The sequence below is a fragment of the Tachysurus fulvidraco genome, chromosome 10, assembly GCF_022655615.1.
Source record: "Tachysurus fulvidraco isolate hzauxx_2018 chromosome 10, HZAU_PFXX_2.0, whole genome shotgun sequence".
Classification (NCBI taxonomy): domain Eukaryota; kingdom Metazoa; phylum Chordata; class Actinopteri; order Siluriformes; family Bagridae; genus Tachysurus; species Tachysurus fulvidraco.
This window is the reverse complement of record NC_062527.1, coordinates 18,008,735-18,028,734: the sequence shown is the minus strand read 5'-3', so window position 1 is coordinate 18,028,734 and position 20,000 is coordinate 18,008,735. Positions and strand designations below refer to the sequence as shown.

Below are 20,000 nucleotides of genomic sequence, written 5' to 3'. Positions count from 1 at the left end.
TGTGTTTTTCTGTGTGTGTGTGTGTGTGTGTGTGTGTGTGTGTGTGTGTGTGTGTGTGTGTGTGTGTGTGTGTTTGTGTGTTGCTGTATGTGTATATTAAAAACAAGTCTGTAATAGAAGTCTAAAATGTCCAACCAGTGGTAATTTTACTGGAATATTACAGTAAACTAGACTTGTCTAATATCACCACTGTCCCCTGACACATCCAAATTTCTTTCAAGCTTACCAAACAGTAAGTCCCTCACTAGTGCCATCAAATATGGACTGTAAATACACTTCTCACTACAGGCTTAAACACTAGTAATGCACTAAACTGAAAGAAAAAATGACTTCTGTTTCCAATCTTATAGTATCTTTAGACCAGTGCTACAAGGTGCACTGGATGGTGGAAGTAGTGGGAACGTAAAAGACGGTGTGGGTGTGTCTGAGAGTTGGGGGGGTTTGCTGACCGACACATTGAGTTGATTCCATGGTATTGAATCTGTAGAGTGTCCTGTTGAGTTCCAGAACTCCAGGGTATCATTAGATGTTTGACCGGGAGCCGAGCACTGACAGCTACAAAAGACAAATCAGCAGGATAAATGAAGACATTTCCTCATTACAACTACTCTATTGTACAGTGCAAACAATGTAGTTTGTGTGTATAACCTGTACAGCGTGAGGTTATCCAGGTCAGTGTGCGTGTTGATGGGATATGTCTCTCTGAGTTGCAGCAGTTTCTCCAAAGCCTCGTAGATGAAGATGATGCAGATGAGAGCAGCAAATGCTTCCTCTGTGAAGCGTGTGATATAACATACCAGTGAGCTTGAGTCAGTTGCCACCAGCAACATACAAAGGAACGCTGTCCACAGTCCAATACAGGCACGCAGGGACAGGTAGGACATCCCATAATCCCTAGTGACACATAGGACGAAGTACAGCAGATGTGTTACTTTAACCATCTGGCTCTAGCTTTTTATAGACTTGAGCAGATAAAAACAAATGTTAAGCCTTTAAATTTGGTAAGAAGACATTTATTTTCTTCATTAAAAAGATGTCTTATGTGTTACTTAAGTAGCAAACAGTGAACAGTGTTCGCCATTTGAGACACAGTTCTGGACTCACTCGCAGAACTTGAAGAGGATTTTCTCGAACACGAGTACAGGTCCCGTGCTGCCCAGAATGGTCAGGGGCTGACCAGCGAACAGGGAGAACGCCACGCCTGTCAAAGACGCTCCAAACAACGACTCGATAGCACTCTGATAGAGACACACACACACACATACAGGTCGGTATGCTGAGGGAAAGCAGGTCATGTTTTTCCAGGCAGTCTCCCAAGTTGTAAGAACTCATATGTCACCTCCGCAAAACGCGGCTCAGTTTCTGAAATGGTTCGCTCATAATAACCCTATCAGTAATACTTAGAATTGTGTATCTTCGCATGGGAGACACTCACAATGTTATTCTTGGTGGCTTCTCCTAGTAGTCCTCCAAAGGTGATAACAGGAGACATGCAGGCGCAGTAGAGGAAGAGCACTGAAGCTACACACTGCAGACTGAAGCCATCCAAGATGTCGCTCCAGTAGAAAGGAGCTTTTCGCTTTATATCACACACCAGTCCACCGAAAATCCTACACACACACACACACGAATAATAGAGTTAATATTCAGTAGTATATAGTAAAATTGAGTTTATGGACCTGCAGTGTTGAGTTACAACCCTCAGGTCAATTATTTCCGAATTTGTACAACGTTTAAAAGAGCCCAGAATTAACACTCCTCATCTAGTCATCTCACAAAAGCTCTACTCATGATTTATCACTGCAGGTGCCGTAGCTTCCTGCTATGCTTATATCAAAAGGTCTGGCTTTTACCAAGCTCATACAGCATGGATATTTTTAACGGGTTAGTCAGAGGACGAAGCCGCCACTTCTCGAAGTCAGTTTTACATGCTAATATTTTAGCATTGTTTAATTAGCATAAGCAAACTGTCAAACTGAGGAGCCATGACTTGGTAATTATTTGTAAGAGCCTTCGCTTAACATTATTTCTGTAGTTAATGAATGCTACACCTAAATCTTACCAGATCTCAGACATCAAGAGTAAATATAAAAGTTTATAAAGTTTATAAGCCAAGACTGGATGGTTGTGGTCATGTTTAATGCTATTCAATTAGGAAAATTACAAGGAGCTACAACACATACAGTACACACACACACACACACACACACACACACACACACACACACACACACACACAAACAAAGCTCACAAGCATTAGTGATTAATGAAGGAAAACTGTTCATCCTCCTCCAGCAGTATGGAAAAAATTTTGTGTGTGATAGTGTGTGTTTCTGTGTGTGTGTGTGTGTGTGTGTGTGTGTGTGTGTGTGTGTGTGTGTGTGTGTGTGTGTGTGTGTGTGTGTGTGTGTGTGTGTAATCTCGCTCCAGCAGGCCTTCAGACTGGAAAAGCAAGACGAATCAAAATGAAAAGTCTTATCGAGAGCTGCCAGCAGTGTTCTATAATGTAGAAGATGAAAGGACGAGGCAGTGTGCGTGTACAGTATTCCTTCGGTTTCACTCACCACTACGCTATCTAAAGCTTTCACACAGAAAGACGTGAAGAATGTAGAGGATAAACTACCTCTTCTCCAAACGTTCTGTGATCCATTACACATGGAACAAAATATGTGTCTGCATTTCAGCAAAGTATGCCAGTGAACTGGTTATACTGTAGGTAAGCTAGCTAACATGCAGTAGTGTGACAAAACCTCTGAGAGGCAGCATAAATAATTATAAAAATATTCGGGTTGTCTCTTTAACTACCAGTTCCTTCCCTGTTTATAGGGTGATATCAAATCAACATGGCCGCTCACACTGTAAACAGAAATTCCCTTTATTAACATTAGAGTTATTGAATCATTAGAGTTGCTAAGCTACGTGCTACTTGCTGCTGTCTGCTGTCTAGCTTCACTGTTGTTTCTGCATGCTAGCAGAACAAAAACATCCCCAGTATTAACTACAAGTTATTCTGTTGGCTTGTGTTTGTTAGCTTGCTAGCTATACTAGTTATAGCTGTTTAAGTTAAATGATTTCCTTGTGATTTCAACAGTCATAACTATAGTGTGCTTTTTTAGCTAGCCTATACAACACTAATTAATGTTGGCTTGCTAGCCAGACATGCTAGCCTAGTGAAGTCATAGTGTGCTAAAATTTCCTGTTATCACATTACATTGTTGCTATTCCCTTGCTCTGAATCCCAAGACAAAAATACGGCTTGTCAGGTAGTCGGTCACATCTGTTTATTTTATGTTTTATTTGTTCATTTTTACCTATAGAAATGCTAACATATTAAAATGAGCACTTAAATTAAATTATTAAAATAATCCTGTGATTTAACTTACAGCTAGATGAAGTGTTAGAGCTGCTGTTCTAGAAAGTTCTGATCAATCAGAATCAAGTCGTGTGTGTGTGTGTGTGTGTGTGTGTGTGTGTGTGTGTGTGTGTGTGTGTGTGTGTGTGTGTGTGTGTGTGTGTGTGTGTGTTTGTCCTCTCACCTCCCTGTTCTCTGAAGCTCTGGGCCAGGTTGGTGGTCCTCCTCGTGGCTCGGCTCGGTAGAGGTCACGGTGCCGTTAGGTTGTGACGGCCTCTTCCTCTTCATCTACGCCATAAAGACAGATAATCAACACACAATAATATAAATGTACATTATTATTATACAAACCTACTGACTGTATTTCTGTTATCTCGGTCTCTGCTTCAATCCAGCTTTATTTACACAACACCCTGGACCGAGACCACCAGAGAATCTCCTGAGACTAGATATAATTTGGGTGGTGGACTTGTTTATCAGTGTAACAGTAAGTGCGGTAAACTAGCTAGATTTGTTTTGTGGAGCTTTGATGAGATGCAGTATCTTATAGTATATTATCTGTGTACATGGTCTAAAATAATGTTAAACTTTTATATACAGTCCCATGACCTGGGAGTCATTGTTTATGTCAAGCTAGCTGAGTTAGCTAGCTAGCTATGCTAGTCATAGCTGATAAAGTAGGCTTGATGGTGATAAGAAAATTAGTAAATATTTGGTAAACATTTTGAAATCTTTTCTTATCGATGTCAGCATTACATTCGTGACATAAGGCTATTAGCTTCTCTTAGCTTCTTAGCACTGGGACATAAAGCTCAAAAGCTAAACAAATACCTTTTCTTAAATCATGTTTGCTTTTATTTTCAATTCTATATTTTTTTTGCATTCAGTTAAACTGTGCTATTCAAGTCCAGCCTAACTAGCATGTGTAAATGCTAGGTGACTGTATATTATATTAGCTAGAGAATTTGTATCCCAGCACCATGAGCTGTATTTTCTGAGTTTTAGAAATGTTTAAAGTCATGTTTAGACAGTTCGAGATGAAGCATCCAGCATGACCTCTGACCTGTGATGGAACATTTTTAGGAGGCTCGATGCGTATCGTGGGGTCCCATTCTCCTGGAGGAAGAACAGTCACCTGGTCTAAAAACTCATCAATGCCAGAAAGGAGATCAACTCTGTCCCTGGCTTTATACGCCACATCGTGGAAGATCTTGTAACATAGAGAGAAAAATTCAGTCATTCATGTTTACTTCGATATAACCTAAACTTCCAAGTCTGGAATATAAACATTTCTGATTATCTGAATGTCCCTAATCCTCCCTCTAATAACAAACAAAGCTTTCATGTTCGTTTCCTTAATGAATTTAAGGCAAACTTCAATCAGTATCACAGTATTGACAGACATTTGGACTGATTTTCTGAGGTTAATTTCTTTTTCCCCTCCATCATCTGTAATTTACACTTATACAACATCAGTTTTACACACATTTTCGTCTTGGCTGCATTCATTCCTGCTGTGACATTGAGTTCTGATGACGATAATTTAGGGGCTCTTGTCCTTCTCCTTCTCCTTCTCCTTCTCCTTCTTCTTCTTCTTCTTCTTCTTCTTCTTCTTCTTCTTCTATCAAGCCATCCCTCACATCCCTATGGCTTCATGTATTTTCCTACACTCCAAGGGATGGTTCTTTACAAACACTCTTAAAAATAAAGGTTCTTAAATAGTCTTTGTCAGAGTGTACAGTTCTATGAAGCACCTTTAACATTCACGGAACATGTCCATTGCACAAAAGGTTCTTTAGTCTATAAAAATGTTTTGTCTGTCTTAAAACTAAAAGTGCCAAGAAGAACCAAAAAGGGTTTTTTTTCTTCAGTAATGCAATAAAAGTATTTATTTATTTATTTATTTATTTATTTATTTATTTATTTAACCATTTTTGTTTCTCCAAAGAACCTTTGTGTAAATGGATCTTTAAAAAAAACTATTTATTAGGTTAATTAAACTTTTAATTCTTATTTTATAATTAAATTTTTTTAGTATTTTAAGTACCATAGGTATTGTAAAAATCTTATAATACCTTCAAAGAACCAATGAAATGTTCTATGGATGTTAAAGGTTCCTTGTAGAACCATTTATTAACCAATATTTGTAAATGTTATGGCACCAAGAAACACTGAGCTCTTTTAAGAGCATAAAAGCCTTCTTTGTTTCTCCCTGTTTACTGTGCACATCTGCGTCACTGTTTCCTTATTATTAATACACTGATTTCATTTCAACGGGTCCTTGAGGATGATCACAGGAATCTGTGCTCCTTTAATCTACTCACTGTAAATAGGTCCATTAGTGAATATTTTACCTCATCGGTCATCAGAGTGGCCATGGAGCGTCCGATCTCATGATACCGAGGACCTTTTCCATATGGCCCTAGTAGTAGGAACAGGAACCTGTCAAACACACACATGCACACACACACACACACACACACACACACACACAAATAAATATATATACACACACACAAACACCTTAATATACAAAAGGCTTATACTGGGTGGTAAATAATATTAAAGGATGTAACCAATGTGTTTTAAAGACATATTATAACGAAGTGCAACTCAATGCTCAATTCTCATTGGTTAGAAGGTGTAATTATTTTTTCTTTTCTACAACAGCTTGTTGAATGGTAACAGTTACAATATTGTCTCTAAAGTAAAGGTTTCTATATTGTTTCTAAAGCAAGTGTTACTACAGTATATAGTTTTTAATGTAAGTGTTACTATATTGTTTCTATGGTAACAGTTACAATATTGTTTCTAAAGTAAGGTTACTATATTGTTTCTATGGTAACAGTTACAATATTGTTTCTAAGGTAAAAGTTACTATATTGTTTCTATAGTAACAGTTACAATATTGTTTCTAAGGTAAAAGTTACTATATTGTTTCTATAGTAACAGTTACAATATTGTTTCTATGGTAACAGTTACAATATTGTTGTACAGTTACTTGAATTTTTTATGCAGCATTAAATGTAAATATAAATCAACAAACCAACAAAACAAGTTATGAACAAATTGTATATGGTATTGATAAGAGCAAAACTTGAAAAAAAAAAATTTCAAACTGAATCAACTCTTTGTTTCCAAACATCTCATGTTATTATCTACATAGAGATAAAACTCCAAAAACTAATGGCACTGATCCTAGCTTACACATTATTTGAATTAGAGGATGTTTCCTCTACATAGAACCTCTACATAGAACCTGACAAAAAGTGTTACTTGCCAAGTACAGAACACTTATCTAGAACTACAAGGAGCCTAACATAAAAACCTCTCAGTTTTTATGTTACCTGGTTGGCACAGGCACTTCCGTGAGTCCCGTGAGCAGCACAGCAGGCGAGAGACGAACAAACGCTATGATCGGCTTATCCAGGAAATCCACTTCACCTACCAGCACGTTTGAGGCCTCGGCACCTGGAGGAATCTTCTTCATGAAGTTCATGTCCACCTGAGCGACAGAAATACAAGAGAGTAAGACAGGATGCGTCTCATTTCTTTCATCTTATTAGTATTATAAATCTTCAAATCCTGTTTTATTTTGTTTGTTTGTTTGTTTTAAACAGATTTTTTATTTTTTCTGTCCTTTTCAGTGTTAAGTATTTTTTCATTAAGAAAAATATTAAGTGTATTTTTTAAGTAATATTTGCTATATTCAGTGTTTGAAAATGTGTATTTTGAACTGTAAAAAACATTTTCACCCCTCCTTTTCAACGTTACTTATTAAAATCTTAATTTTTATGAGAACATAACCATATCAAAAAACATAGCAAAAATGTTGTCAGCGTTTTTGTTTTTTTAATACAACATTGTTGTATTGTTGTAACACAATATTGTTTACTGTCTGTTTTTAAACCAATAAACTGTCACTGAGAATCATGATGTGTTTGCATCCTTGTGCTCTGTGTGTGTGTGTGTGTGTGTGTGTGTGTGTGTGTGTGTGTGTGTGTGTGTGTGTGTGTGTGTGTGTGTGTGTGTGTGTGTGTGTGTGTGTGTGTGTTACCTTGCTAAGATCTACAGTGCTGCCCTCTTTGCTGTTGCCTGACTTAGCTGATTTGTGTTCACTCAACCTGCCTGCATCCAAAGAGCCAGTGAGAGAAGACGATTCCAATGTACCTGAAAGAGGGATAGATAGATAGATAGATAGAGAGAGAGAGAGAGAGAGAGAGAGAGAGAGAGAGAGAGAGAGAGAGAGAATACACAATAAGCAGGTAATAAAACATAAAGAAAAATAGGTGATAAACATGACGAAAGAGAGAAAGAGAACAGCAAACACACAAACACACCAGATGTGCAGCACCACATGATCCTTCTTCAGGTTGAACATCTATTATTCTTGTTTTTTAAATTTTCTTATGAGACATTCATGTATTAGATTAGTCACATGAATAGACTTGATTCTGTTGTTTTCTCATGAGAACACTATTCACTTATCCAGAACAGCCAAATGCTGTGTTTTCTTTTATCTTTTTCTCAGAAGAAAATGAATTTGCTCCTGTTTTGTTGTATCCATATAAAGTAGTTCACAGCGGTGTTTAATGACTCATATGAAAGTAGACACTAGGGATTACTAGAAAATTTCCAAAGAAACCATTAGTTTATTTCCCCATAATAATATTCAATGTAAACAGTGACTTCATACCCATATCTCCTCTCTGAGACGCCCCAAGTGCTTGTTCAGACTGTAAGCATCTAACATTCTGTTTAACCCAACAAAGGGAGAATCAATTATCTCATCCTGAAAGCCAACAGAATCCAAACTCTTATATGTTGATTTTCATTCTGCAAGTTGAATAGAACACCAGTTTACTGGGGTAAAGGGTTAGACCAGTTAGTTTTTGAAAGCTAAGGAGAATCAATATTAAAGGCAGGATCTCCAATTTATGAGAAATGCTTCAGCAAACTGAGTCGGGCCGAAAAATAAACAAAAAACAAATCAAAGGTGTAGCCAATGAGCAGAAAGGGGCGGGGCTTGTCAATATGCGGCGGAGAGAGTGTGCGCATGTGTGACATTAGCAGAAAGCGGTTTTAACATTGACATGGAGGATAAAAACAAAGAAAGAAAGCGAAGAAAGGCTTACGATAAGGCAAGAAGTAGGACGTGTTAATATAGGATCAGCTTTCCAGCGCTGGAGAGAACTGAAGGAGCAGGAAGTTGGCCACATATTCACAGGTTGGAGTTTCCCGAGTCAATAACTCCTGAGCTAAACGCTGTTACTACACAAATAACACCTCTTTTCTATCGTAGTAATGTAGAGAGGCAGCTACAACCATGTTTTGTGGAGTAACAGGAAATTCAACTTTACTTAAGACGCAAAGGCGCTTTTTTCCTTCTCGATAGGTGAGTAACGTTGGTTTTGCTTTGTTACACACAACTAATATGCCTTTGTCCTTTACATGAGTATGCTTGTGTGTCATTTTTGCTTGTTTGTTTATCTACAATCGTATTGTTCTTCCCTTCAGCTATGATAAAGACACATTTCTTTCTATTAGTTGCCTGGGTTACGTATGTATGTGTGGGCGGAGCTATCAATACAGGGGTGGGACCCATTTGGGTTAGGGGCGTGTTTGTTTTGGTGATTTTATATGTCAACATTGGCTTTCAAAAATCAGAGACCCTGCCTTTAAAACAAGGTAATAAATCTAATTCTCGTGCTCAGTTTAGTTAGAATGTAGGGGGGAAAACGTATACATCTTATCGCAAGTAGTCTACAAACTGTCTACAAAGAATCTATAAATTGAAAACCAAAGACAGAAAACTACGTAATGTTCATCCTATCTGCGTCCCAGCATCACACAAAGCTAGCTGGACTTCTGTTCATCAGTAGATGAGAAGTTTCAGGGGCAGATATCATGACGGTATTTCACATAAGAAATCTACTCACTGTTTTTTTGATACTCATACTGGAAGTATGTAATGTGATGTATGTGAGTGAGCGGTTGGCATTCTGTTCGCTCAGCAATGCGTTTCTAGAGCCAGATTATCACGTGGCAGAGATGCCAACATGCCATTATTTAAAGATTAACTAAAGAATGCAGACTAATTCAAACAAACACACACATGCACACTCACCACACCATCACCCTCCCTCACAAACACAGTTTTGCTGGCAAACACATATACAATACATGTAATTATCTAATATTTTTCTATTTAGAGTTTTAGAAAGTGCTTCTGATGCAGAATAGTGGAAAAACCCGAGAGGTGACGGGTTTGTCTTAAACACTCGAGGGAGCGCAGGCACAGAGAAAAGCCGAGCAGGGCATAAATAAAGGATATCAGTGGGAAACTGTCAGAGTAGGCTTTAAATAATGTTGATGGGAAAGTTTACTGTGGAACCAAAAAACACAAAAAGGCATGTGAGCATGCACACACACACACACACACACACACACACACACACACACACACACACACACACACACACACACACACACACACACACACACACACACACACACACACACACACACACACACGGAGTATAGAATGGGTCTTCTTTTCCCAGTTGGTTTGAGCTGAAGTTATTTTGGATATCAGTGACCGTGTGTATGGAGCCATTCATCAATACAAAGGTTAAGGACAATGGCAAAATGCCATGGATGGATGGATGGATGGATGGATGGATGGATGGATGGATGGATGGATGGATGGATGGATGGATGGATGGATGGGTGGGTGGAGGGAGGGATGAAGGGATGGGTGGATGAAGGGATGGATGGGTGGAGAGATGGATGGATGGATGGATGGATGGATGGATGGATGGATGGATGGGTGGGTGGATGGATGGAAGGAAGGATGGATGGATGGATGGATGTATGGATGGATGGATGGATGGATGGATGGATGGATGGGTGGATGGATGGATGGAAGGATGGATGGATGGATGGATGGATGGATGGATGGATGGATAGATGGGTGGGTGGGTGGGTGGGTGGGTGGATGGATGGATGGAAGGAAGGATGGATGGATGAATAGATGGATGAATAGATGGATGAATAGATGGATGGGTGGGTGGGTGGATGGATGGATGGATGGATGGATGGATGGATGGATGGATGGATGGATGGATGGATGGATGGATGGATGGAGAAAGTTGAGCATGCACAGATTTAATAATATTTCAAATGGACATATCAAATGGACATATTAACAGATCAGTTGGTGATGGAGTCCTACATGCCCAAATAGGAGAAATAGAAAAGTGAGAGTGATATAAAGATGACTGATAAAAAGATTCAGGGATAAGTAACAGTAAGTCTACCATCTCATGCCTTCACTCACACAAATACTTGTCTTCAGCTGATTTGACATCCAAAATGTCTTCCTCTGACTCCTCGTCCTCTTCTGGTGGAGACACCACAACTTCTGGGATTTCCAGATGGACCTGTGGGGCTCTGTCAGTCGAGTCAACGTGTCGAGAAGATGGCGGGGTGCTCTGAGGGGTGGGGACGGGGTTGTGTGCTGTGCCAGGGAGGAGATGGTTCAGCAGCATGGAGACTCTCGAGTCGCTCCTCTGGGACAGGTTGGAAATGGAGCCACCCAGTTTCAGAAGAGAATTACGGGATGCGGACAAACCGTCACCTAGGGAGAGAAGAGAGGAAAGAGGGGGATGGTTTAAAAGAAAAGAGGCATTCTGGGAAGTCATAAGGGATGCAGAGGCATGCAATACAGCAATGAGGACATGTTCAAGTGCTTGTCTTGGTATGAGAAACAGGAAGGAGACAAGAAAAAATGTTTCCTGTGGGGAGGGAAATTATGCCATGCTGGGAAAGGGACACAAAGTCACCGCCAAAATGTCCCATCATGGGATTTACATGCCGATCACACAATGCATCATGGGTAAAATTCAGAAATCAAAGTCAGAAGAAGAATGCAAAAATCGGCATATTAATGTTAGTGTTTAAAAATCACCCCGTGCCAACATGCAGTCATTATAGGACGTCGCTGAAGTCCACATGTCAGAGTCAAGTCCTTGCTCCAAGACATTTAAGTGCAAGCAAAGAGCAGATACAAGCATGGAGCAGCCCTATCCGCACCAAACACCACCAAGTACTCACTGTTTTAAAGCCTGAGTGATACTGCTATTATACTGTGAATAATCACACGCCAGCCCAGTTTATCCTTGCTAATGGTCTCGCAAAAAAAAATAAAAAATAAAGCATTGGTAAAAAATATGAATTAAACAATGTTGTAGGGACCTGCAACACACTGAGTATTTACAAAAGATATTATTGTTAAATTCTTTACAAAGCTTGGTGATCAAATGATATGACTCCTTTGTATCTCGCTGTAATGCTACTGTCACAATTACAAGCAATTTTATAACCGCGAGTCACTGCGAAGTCGTCAGTCATTCGAATATAGACTATACTGCCAAAAGTTTGTTAACATCCTCTTGCATCTTCTTGGTTTACTGCCTCTTTTGCTCTAATAATACTATTGTAGGAAGGCTTTAAACTAGATTTTGGCGTGTGGCTGTGGGGATATGTGATCAATCAGCCACAAGAGTGTTAATGAGGTTAGGCACCGATTATATTAATAGCCATATATTTTGTTTATAGCACATACCATTCTGTAAATTTCAGTTTATACTAATAGCCATCTGTATATTATGTTCATAGTACATATATATTCATCTGTATATTATGTTCATAGTACATACACAGCTGTAAATTACTGTTTATAGTAATAGCCATATATTTTGTTACATCCTTCTGTAAATTTCAGTTATAATTATAGCCATCTGTATATTATGTTCATAGTACACACACATCTGTAAATTACTTCTATATTACCACTTTATTTAACTCATTTAAATCTTGTATACACTGTAAATCCTGCACTTGTTGCTTTTGCACTCTGGTTAGACCTAAACTGCATTTCGTTGCCTTGTACTTGTACATGTGTAATGACAATAAAGTTGAATCTAATCTAATCTAATCTAATCTAAGCAGGTCATGTGAGGAAGTCTGGGGTGCTGTCGGCATTCTAGTTCATCTCAAAAAAGGTTCAGTGGAGTTGAGGTCAAGGATCTATGCAGGATACTCAAGTTCTTCCATTCCAACCTTGGCAACACAAGTCCACAAACTTTTGGCCATATAGCGTACAACCGAATTTAGCAGTGTACATCTGTTCATCGTCATATCAAACGAGATGGAAGAGAAGCAGTGTGCGCTCCTTGTGAAGGATGGCGTGCGCTTTACTGGCGCGACCCCCGTTGGTAGTTGCTGCACATAATGTGTCGCTCCGTATTTGCATGAAGGTCAGCTTTTCACATCTAGTCAGCAACAGCTGCAGCGACAGGAAGTCGCCAGCTCTCATTGAACATAAAGGATCTCTGGTCCCTTTGTCGCTTTAAGATGCCGTAAGTGTAAAAGTAGCATAACAGGCAACTAAGTGGACCGCAATATACAGTATAGACGAGTGACAGATTAAAGGAAAAGCCAAGATAACGTGTCTTCTTGGTACTGGTTCTACAAGAATCTGGAACTTTACTGGGTTGATGAACAATGTTCTTCCCAAAGACTTTACCTCAGTTGTTTTTAGATCAGGTTGTGGAAAGTAGCGACTACAACATATCTCATCATTTACTTCTTTGCAGTTTTAATCATCAAACCGCTCGACGAGCTCTCGGAAACCTTGACATGTGGGCGGGGTCATCTGAGTTTTCCTTGAATTTGTCATCACTCTATATATTGTGATACTGTACATTGCTACAAATGGTTATGTATTTAATATCAGTACAGCATAGGTCTATAATTTTGAGACATTTCTATGCTTTAGTAATGAATCCTAACAGCCTCCAGGATTTTGCAGGTTTTTTGTTGTTGTTGATTGACAGTCAAATGCTCGATTTTGTCGTGCTTTATGAATCTTGCAGTTTCTTCTGATTTTTTTTTTTTTTGCACAAAACTATTCGAATTGGTGAAATCGCATGCACAGGATACTGTACCAGTGAAGACACGACTGACTTTTTATGATACATTAGCTGTACTCACATTCAGCGCATGTGAATACAGTAGAAGAGAGCTTCGACTGGATGTGTGTGAATCTCCAAATCTGCAGAAAATCTGTGGTCATTTTGAACTCCTCTAAATTTTGCTGTGTTTGCTTTTATGTCTGCTATTGCGAATGATCGTAACATCCTGGAAGGACTGTCCTGAGCTACCTGTTGCAAATGAAGTTGTAAATGTTCTGTGACTGAACACAACACAGATAATGGAGCGATAGTCGGTGTGTAGTCTGAGGACGGGTGCGGAGAAAGCCCTCACCGCTGCGTTCCAGTAACAGCGGCTCGGAGTGTTTCTTGCCTATATCTGCGAGCGAGCGCACGGCCAGCGGGAAGCGGTTACTTAGCTTCCTCTCGCTCTGGTGGTGATGCCGTTTCAGCACGGCCTCTCGCACCTTCTGCCTTAATGACTCATCCAGTTGCCCCGAAGCCACCATGCTGTCTATCACCATGTCTGAAGATAGGGAGAATGGCATTTAAGAGAGGGTTCTTACAATGGGAAAACCAAAGCACACACACACACACACACACACACACACACACACACACACACACACACACACACACACACACACACACCTGCAATGTCCTCGATGGAGTCAGCCTTCATGTCGAGCAGCACGGTGCCGTTGAGGATGCAGCTGCGCAGCTCGAACAGACTGTGCAGAGACAGTGTGGCTACATAAGGTTTACTCCACCTTTCACCTCCATCCTCAACATCCTCCTCAAACTTCAGCCATCTACAGAACACACACACACACACACACACAGAGGGATAAATGAAATTCATAATTGTCTCTTAATATTTAAAAAAAAAACATTTTATATTAATAAAGATATTGTCATAAATAAATAAATATATTTTGGATCGTTTTACTACCACACAGCACAATATATTCATATCTGCTCATGTAGGAAATGATCCATTCAGCGAGATTTGGTGCAGAAAAAAAACAACAAAATGAGAAAGGTGACAGGAAGATGACAGTTATAGGCACGGGAATAACCACTCTTTATAACCGTGATGAGCAGAAAAGCATCTCAAACACGTCAGAGCTTGAGACAGATCTTCTACAACAGCAGATCACATCAGGTTCCACCTCCTGGACACAGAAATCTGAGGCTGCTAAAATATGGAAGGCTGAAGAGTGGAAATGTTTTTTTTCAGTCTTCAGAGCAATATGTCCAGGCCGTCTACGGTATCAAACGGACAGACCTGCTGTGCTCAAGTGCTGCTTTTCCTTTTAAGGGTCATTGTTTCTGCCTTTGTTCAAATTGTGTGTGTGTGTGTGTGTGTGTGTGTGTGTGTGTGTGTGTGTGTGTGTGTGTGTGTGTGTGTGTGTGTGTGTGTGTGTGTGTGTGTGTGTGTGTGTGTGTGTGCGACAAACTAAGTGAGATAAAAGCATAAAAGCTTTTTTCAGCCATCCCATTAAGATGCAGGTTATTTACACACACACACACACACACACACACACACACACACACACACACACTAATTCAGTCTCTCAGTTCAGTCACCGTTGCTGTGAAAGCTTTGAGACAGAAAGTCGTCCAGTCAGACACCATATTCAAATCAACACCTTAGACTTTCTGGGGCTCACATGTGCTTATGTTCTCATTTAGTATAGAGAGAAATAAAAAAGAAAGAAAGAAAGAAAGAAAGAAAGAAAGAAAATAATCTCCTTTAGTATAGAGCATGGAACCCTTTACTCCTAGATTAGACTAGACTAGCTAGATTCCTCATATTGTCAATTACCATTCAAATTCTTTTAAATAACATTTAATATACAGTATTTGAGATTTTCAAATATATCCGAAATATAAAAATCTGAAATTCTGTAAAAATGAAAAATCTAATCAAGGTAATAATAATAAAAGTGAATCAGCAAATTTTTACGTTAAAATGTTTAGCGATATTTTTAATGTTGCTTCATTGCTGTGTATCTTCACAATGACTTACTTTCTGTTATTCATGTAAACTCTTTACCTCTGACTATTACAAAGCTCTGACACAGGAGACCCAGTGTATAAATGTAAAACAATAATCATCTCCTTAATGACAATTTCCCAATTCCCCAATCCCAACAATTACACACCTTTTAACTCTTTTTCCCAGAAGCCAAAATGTAGAATTTGCTCCTGTTTTGTTGTGTTCGTGTTCAGTACCGAACGTTTTTGTCATGTCTCACTCCAAAGTGGCGGTTAATATGAAGCTCGTATTAAAGTAGACACTCGGAGCTTTAGTGTAGTATTTATAGATAGTATTTCTGTTTTTTATTTGGTCTGTAAGTGGCAATATATTCATAGAAAAGTTCCAAAAAAAAAAAACCAAAATTATTAGTTTACTTTCATACAAATGTTTTCAAAGTAAATGTTCCGCTCTCTGAGTTGCCCCAAGGTCTTCTTCATAAGCAGCTCAAATTTGGAGCTGTTATCTTAAACCACTAAAATTCTGCGCATCCAAAATTTGTTCAGAAAGTTTCTTTACACTAAACAAAAATGTCCCACTAAACAAAAATGTCCCACTAAACGAAAATGTGTCCTGAACGCAGTGTATCGAAGAAAAGGGTTAATCTGCACCTTTGTGGAGGATCTGTACAGGTTGTTGCTATAGAAACAATTAGCTTTTAGGACCTACTGCTGGTATAGAAAATGAACTAACACCTTAGACACACCTGGCAGTCTCTCTCCACTCGGTGTTGCCATGTCGAATGGAGAGTTCATCCAGCTCAGTGAAGAGCTCATGAGGAATGTGCTCCACGTCACCGTCCTCAGTACCCAGAATACACTGCACACGCTGAGATGGGGTGTCTAACGGGGGAAAGCAAAAAAGGAGATGAGAGTGGAGATATATATATATGTTTGTGTGTGTGTGTGTGTGTGTGTGTGTGTGTGTGTGTGTGTGTGTGTGTGTGTGTGTGTGTGTGTGTGTGTGTGTGTGTGTATGTATGTATGTTAGTGTGTGTGAGATCCAGGCTCCAGGTGTCCCATTAATAATCAGTCTGACATGTCACACACCACACACACTCAAGCTGATCCTGTGACTATTTCTGTATATATATATATATATGTGTGTGTGTGTGTGTGTGTGTGTGTGTGTGTACAGTAAACCATAATGTAAACCAGCCCTTAGATGCAGGTCCTGCTATGTACCCACGGCTACCTTTGAAGAACAGGACTGTAAAAATAGTCCTGAACTTTGTATGTTCCTGTCAGACTTTCCTGACATCCATCCTTAATTCCAACGTTAGTACCAAGAGCACGGTTTTCTTGTAAATTGTTCACAGCTTGGTAGAACAGATTGGTTTAAATGGCTGGAGCAGGATTATAAATTGTTTTTAATCCCTCGTGTGTCAGGGATCAGCCAGGACTTTCGGCCATGTGTGTTTGTTATTGTTCCTCGTCACGTGTCTGCCCCGCCTTCGTCTGCTCCTCCCTGTCTCCACACCTGTTCCTCATTGTGTCATCATTGTCCTATGTATAAATGTGAGCCGTGTTGCCGATGGCAGCGCGGATTCATTGCTTACGTTAATCCTTGGTTACCTTACCTTAGTCATTGTTAAGTGTCGTCGTTTGTATTATTTTAGTCCTCGTCATTTTATTGTATTTGTCATTATCACTTATTAAACCCCATTCCTTTGAAGCTATCCTGTGTGCGGGTCCGTCTCCTTCCTTCTCTGGTTGTGACATCCAATTCTGGTACAGAAACTACTCATGTACTGACTGTACTACTACAGGTAGAGATTTATAAGACACTTTTATCCAAATATTTTAATCAAATGATGCACCGGTTCTTGTTTTCTCATGCTATACAGACTGGGGTTAGGTTTTAAAATCGCAGTTACTCGGCGATCTATTCTGAGAATTATGAGTGGATTATGATTAGAAACTGCAAAGAATGCAGCATGTTTTAAAAAAGAAGAAAGATAGATAGATAGATAGATTGAAAGAAAGAAAGAAAGAAACCCTCTTAGCAAACTAGTCACAAAGTACACCACAGATGACATGTTAAGATTCAAGATAATCTTACACATGAATGAGCTGAAAATAAGACACTTGTAAGATCAAAGGTTGGTTAATGGCGAGGAAATGAGTGCATGCCCTTAGACGAGGTTTACCTTGTGTAAGAGATTCTCTCTCCCCTGCGTCCTGGTCCGATTCTCTATCTCTGGTTCTCCTGCGGTGGTGTCTGTGTCCTCGGTGTCTACGCCTGTGTCTGTTCTCCTTCCCAAGAGGGACATGAACCCCCACATACACAGCTCTGTGACCTTGGAAAGAGGTAGACAAAATTCAAAGAAATAAGCAGCGATTTTGGTAGACGGTATCTTCTGGTACTCAGAATCCATACAAATATTTTCTTCTATAACATCATTCATCATTTATCCTGGTTAGGGTTGCAGTACATTATAGATTATAGAAAACACAATGGATGGGATTTGAGTCTATCACAAGGCTCCAGTGGACAATTCAATTCATTTTTTTTTTTGTATAGTGCTTTTATTAATGGAATGTCTCAAAGCAGCTTTACAGAATTATATATATATATATATATATATATATATATATATATATATACATATACATATATATATATATATATATATATATATATATATATAACACAGGCCTGAGGTGACTTTGCCAAGGAAAAACTCCCTTAGATGTCATGAGGAAGAAACCAGACTCAAAAGAGAACCTCATCTTAATTTGAAACTCCCGAGCAACTCATAAATTAGCTCATCATCTGAGTTCATTATAGATTCAATACCAACTCCTCCATGCCGAAGCCTTTACAGTAAAAGCACAATGATGGAGATATACAGGACAACAACCTCTCAGTCCACATGGGATCGGCAACTTCTCTTTGAATGACTGATATCTTCATGAGGCGGAATCCAACTGAAGCCAGTACGTCTCCAGATCCCTCTGGATCCTCACAGTGTTGATGCTTCTTCTCTCTGAAGGTCTGAAATCTTCATAAAGAGGAACATAACTCAAGCTTGCACAATCTGTATATGCCCATGGATGGGCAGAAAAAGCTTGCAGCTCTTAAACGTACCCTCAAAACACTTGCATTTATTGCGCCGTGCTTTCTGAACTGACAGGAAGCGTGATTGAAAGGGAAAACCTTTGCAGGCAAAACCTCTTTATTCTGATTGTTTGGATGTTGGTGGTCCACATAATGCTTTTTTTTTCCTACTGAATCTGGGACACAATGCAGACTGGAGACTCTCCTCGCAAGAGATTTCAACAAAGTTGTCAGAATACAAGGAAAACTTCACACCTAAAGAATTCGAAGTTAAAATACACTGACCTCAACATAACAACTACACTAAAGTTCTTGTAAATAAAATATAACGTCATATTCCAGGGACATATTCCAGGACTGTTTGAGCACATCCTGACCTAAATTTGAGCCAGCTGGGCTAAAGGTATTTATAAATAAATAAATATATATATATTCATAAATCTCATTTCACACTGTGGTGTAACGGAGGAAGCAAATCCCTAGTAAATCCCATTAGATTTACACTTCTTTAAGCAGAAAGAACATGCAGGTCCTGCCATGTACCCACGGCTACCTTTGAAGAACAGGACTGCAAAAATAGTCCTGAACTTTGTATGTTCCTGTCAAGCTTTCCTGACATGCTCTGTGGACGAGCTTAGCATAGCAATGACAGACTGGTTGACTGTTTCAGAAATCACTGATGAGGCAAGAGACTTGATTTTACACAGAATGGGGCAGAAATAAACATCCGGTGAACAGCCATTCTTGATGGATAATGCCACACTGAAGTGAGAGGTCGGAGGAGAATGGCCAGAATTCTTGAAACTGGCAGGATACAGAAACTAGAAAAATGACTCTATGAAAAAGTGATGAGCAAAAAAAGCATCTTATAAATAAATAAATAACAGGAATTTGAGGCTACCGTGGGTACAGGGTCACGGGTCTCCACAGCGAATCATCTGTTTCCACCTAACCCTATACTCTGCGTTGTGTACTCTTGCAACAATCACCTTCATGTCCCCATTTAACACATCCATATGTCTCCTCTTTGGCCTTACTCTTGCCCACTTACCTGGCAGCTCCATCTCCAACATCCTTCTACCAATATAACCATCTCCCTCCTCTGTACATGTCCAAACCATCACAATCTAATCTCTCTGACCTTGTCCCCGAAACAGACAACCTGATCCTGTCCATCTTTGCCTCATGTCTTTTCTTCACTGTTACAGTCTTTAGCCCATACAGCATAGCTGACTTCACTACCATCTTGTTCACCTTTCCTGATTCTCACAGGGCCTCCAAACTAGTTTAGAAAAAACGGTGAGCCGACTACTTCTCTAATATTCAGACACAATGCCAGTGAATAGTTAGTTAGTATCTTCTTCAAACTCAAACACAATCAGAAAAAGCATATTGTGGAATCAGGATAGAAGCAGGAGCTTGTGGGTAAAAACAACAGTGAATTTAAGGATGGGAGAAGATGGGAGGAGAAGGTTGTGGATGCTCAGGAACAGAGCAAAAACTTGTTGGTCTCAGAAGAAGAGTTGGACATTGTGGGGTCAGAATGAGGGCA

The 20,000-nt window shown here is 39.5% G+C and overlaps 1 protein-coding gene across 4 annotated transcripts in view; it reads right to left on the bottom strand.

The window, feature by feature from the left end:
* The window catches only part of LOC113654832 (sodium bicarbonate cotransporter 3-like), a 38,905-nt gene that overhangs the window by 10,653 nt on the left and 8,252 nt on the right, over positions 1-20,000 (bottom strand). For 3 of the 4 annotated variants that reach the window (XM_047819827.1, XM_047819825.1, XM_027165093.2), the window contains exons 3-16: positions 17,538-17,687; positions 16,095-16,230; positions 13,999-14,159; positions 13,682-13,873; positions 10,692-10,991; positions 7,410-7,522; positions 6,700-6,857; positions 5,707-5,794; positions 4,416-4,562; positions 3,537-3,640; positions 1,436-1,610; positions 1,105-1,238; positions 649-894; positions 450-555 (exon numbers count right to left, since the gene is read on the bottom strand). In XM_047819827.1, coding sequence (XP_047675783.1) covers positions 450-555; positions 649-894; positions 1,105-1,238; positions 1,436-1,610; positions 3,537-3,640; positions 4,416-4,562; positions 5,707-5,794; positions 6,700-6,857; positions 7,410-7,522; positions 10,692-10,991; positions 13,682-13,873; positions 13,999-14,159; positions 16,095-16,230; positions 17,538-17,687 — 2,210 coding nt within the window. The remainder of the gene's footprint in view (positions 1-449; positions 556-648; positions 895-1,104; positions 1,239-1,435; positions 1,611-3,536; positions 3,641-4,415; positions 4,563-5,706; positions 5,795-6,699; positions 6,858-7,409; positions 7,523-10,691; positions 10,992-13,681; positions 13,874-13,998; positions 14,160-16,094; positions 16,231-17,537; positions 17,688-20,000) is intronic. The other variant, XM_047819826.1, reaches the window with a different exon arrangement.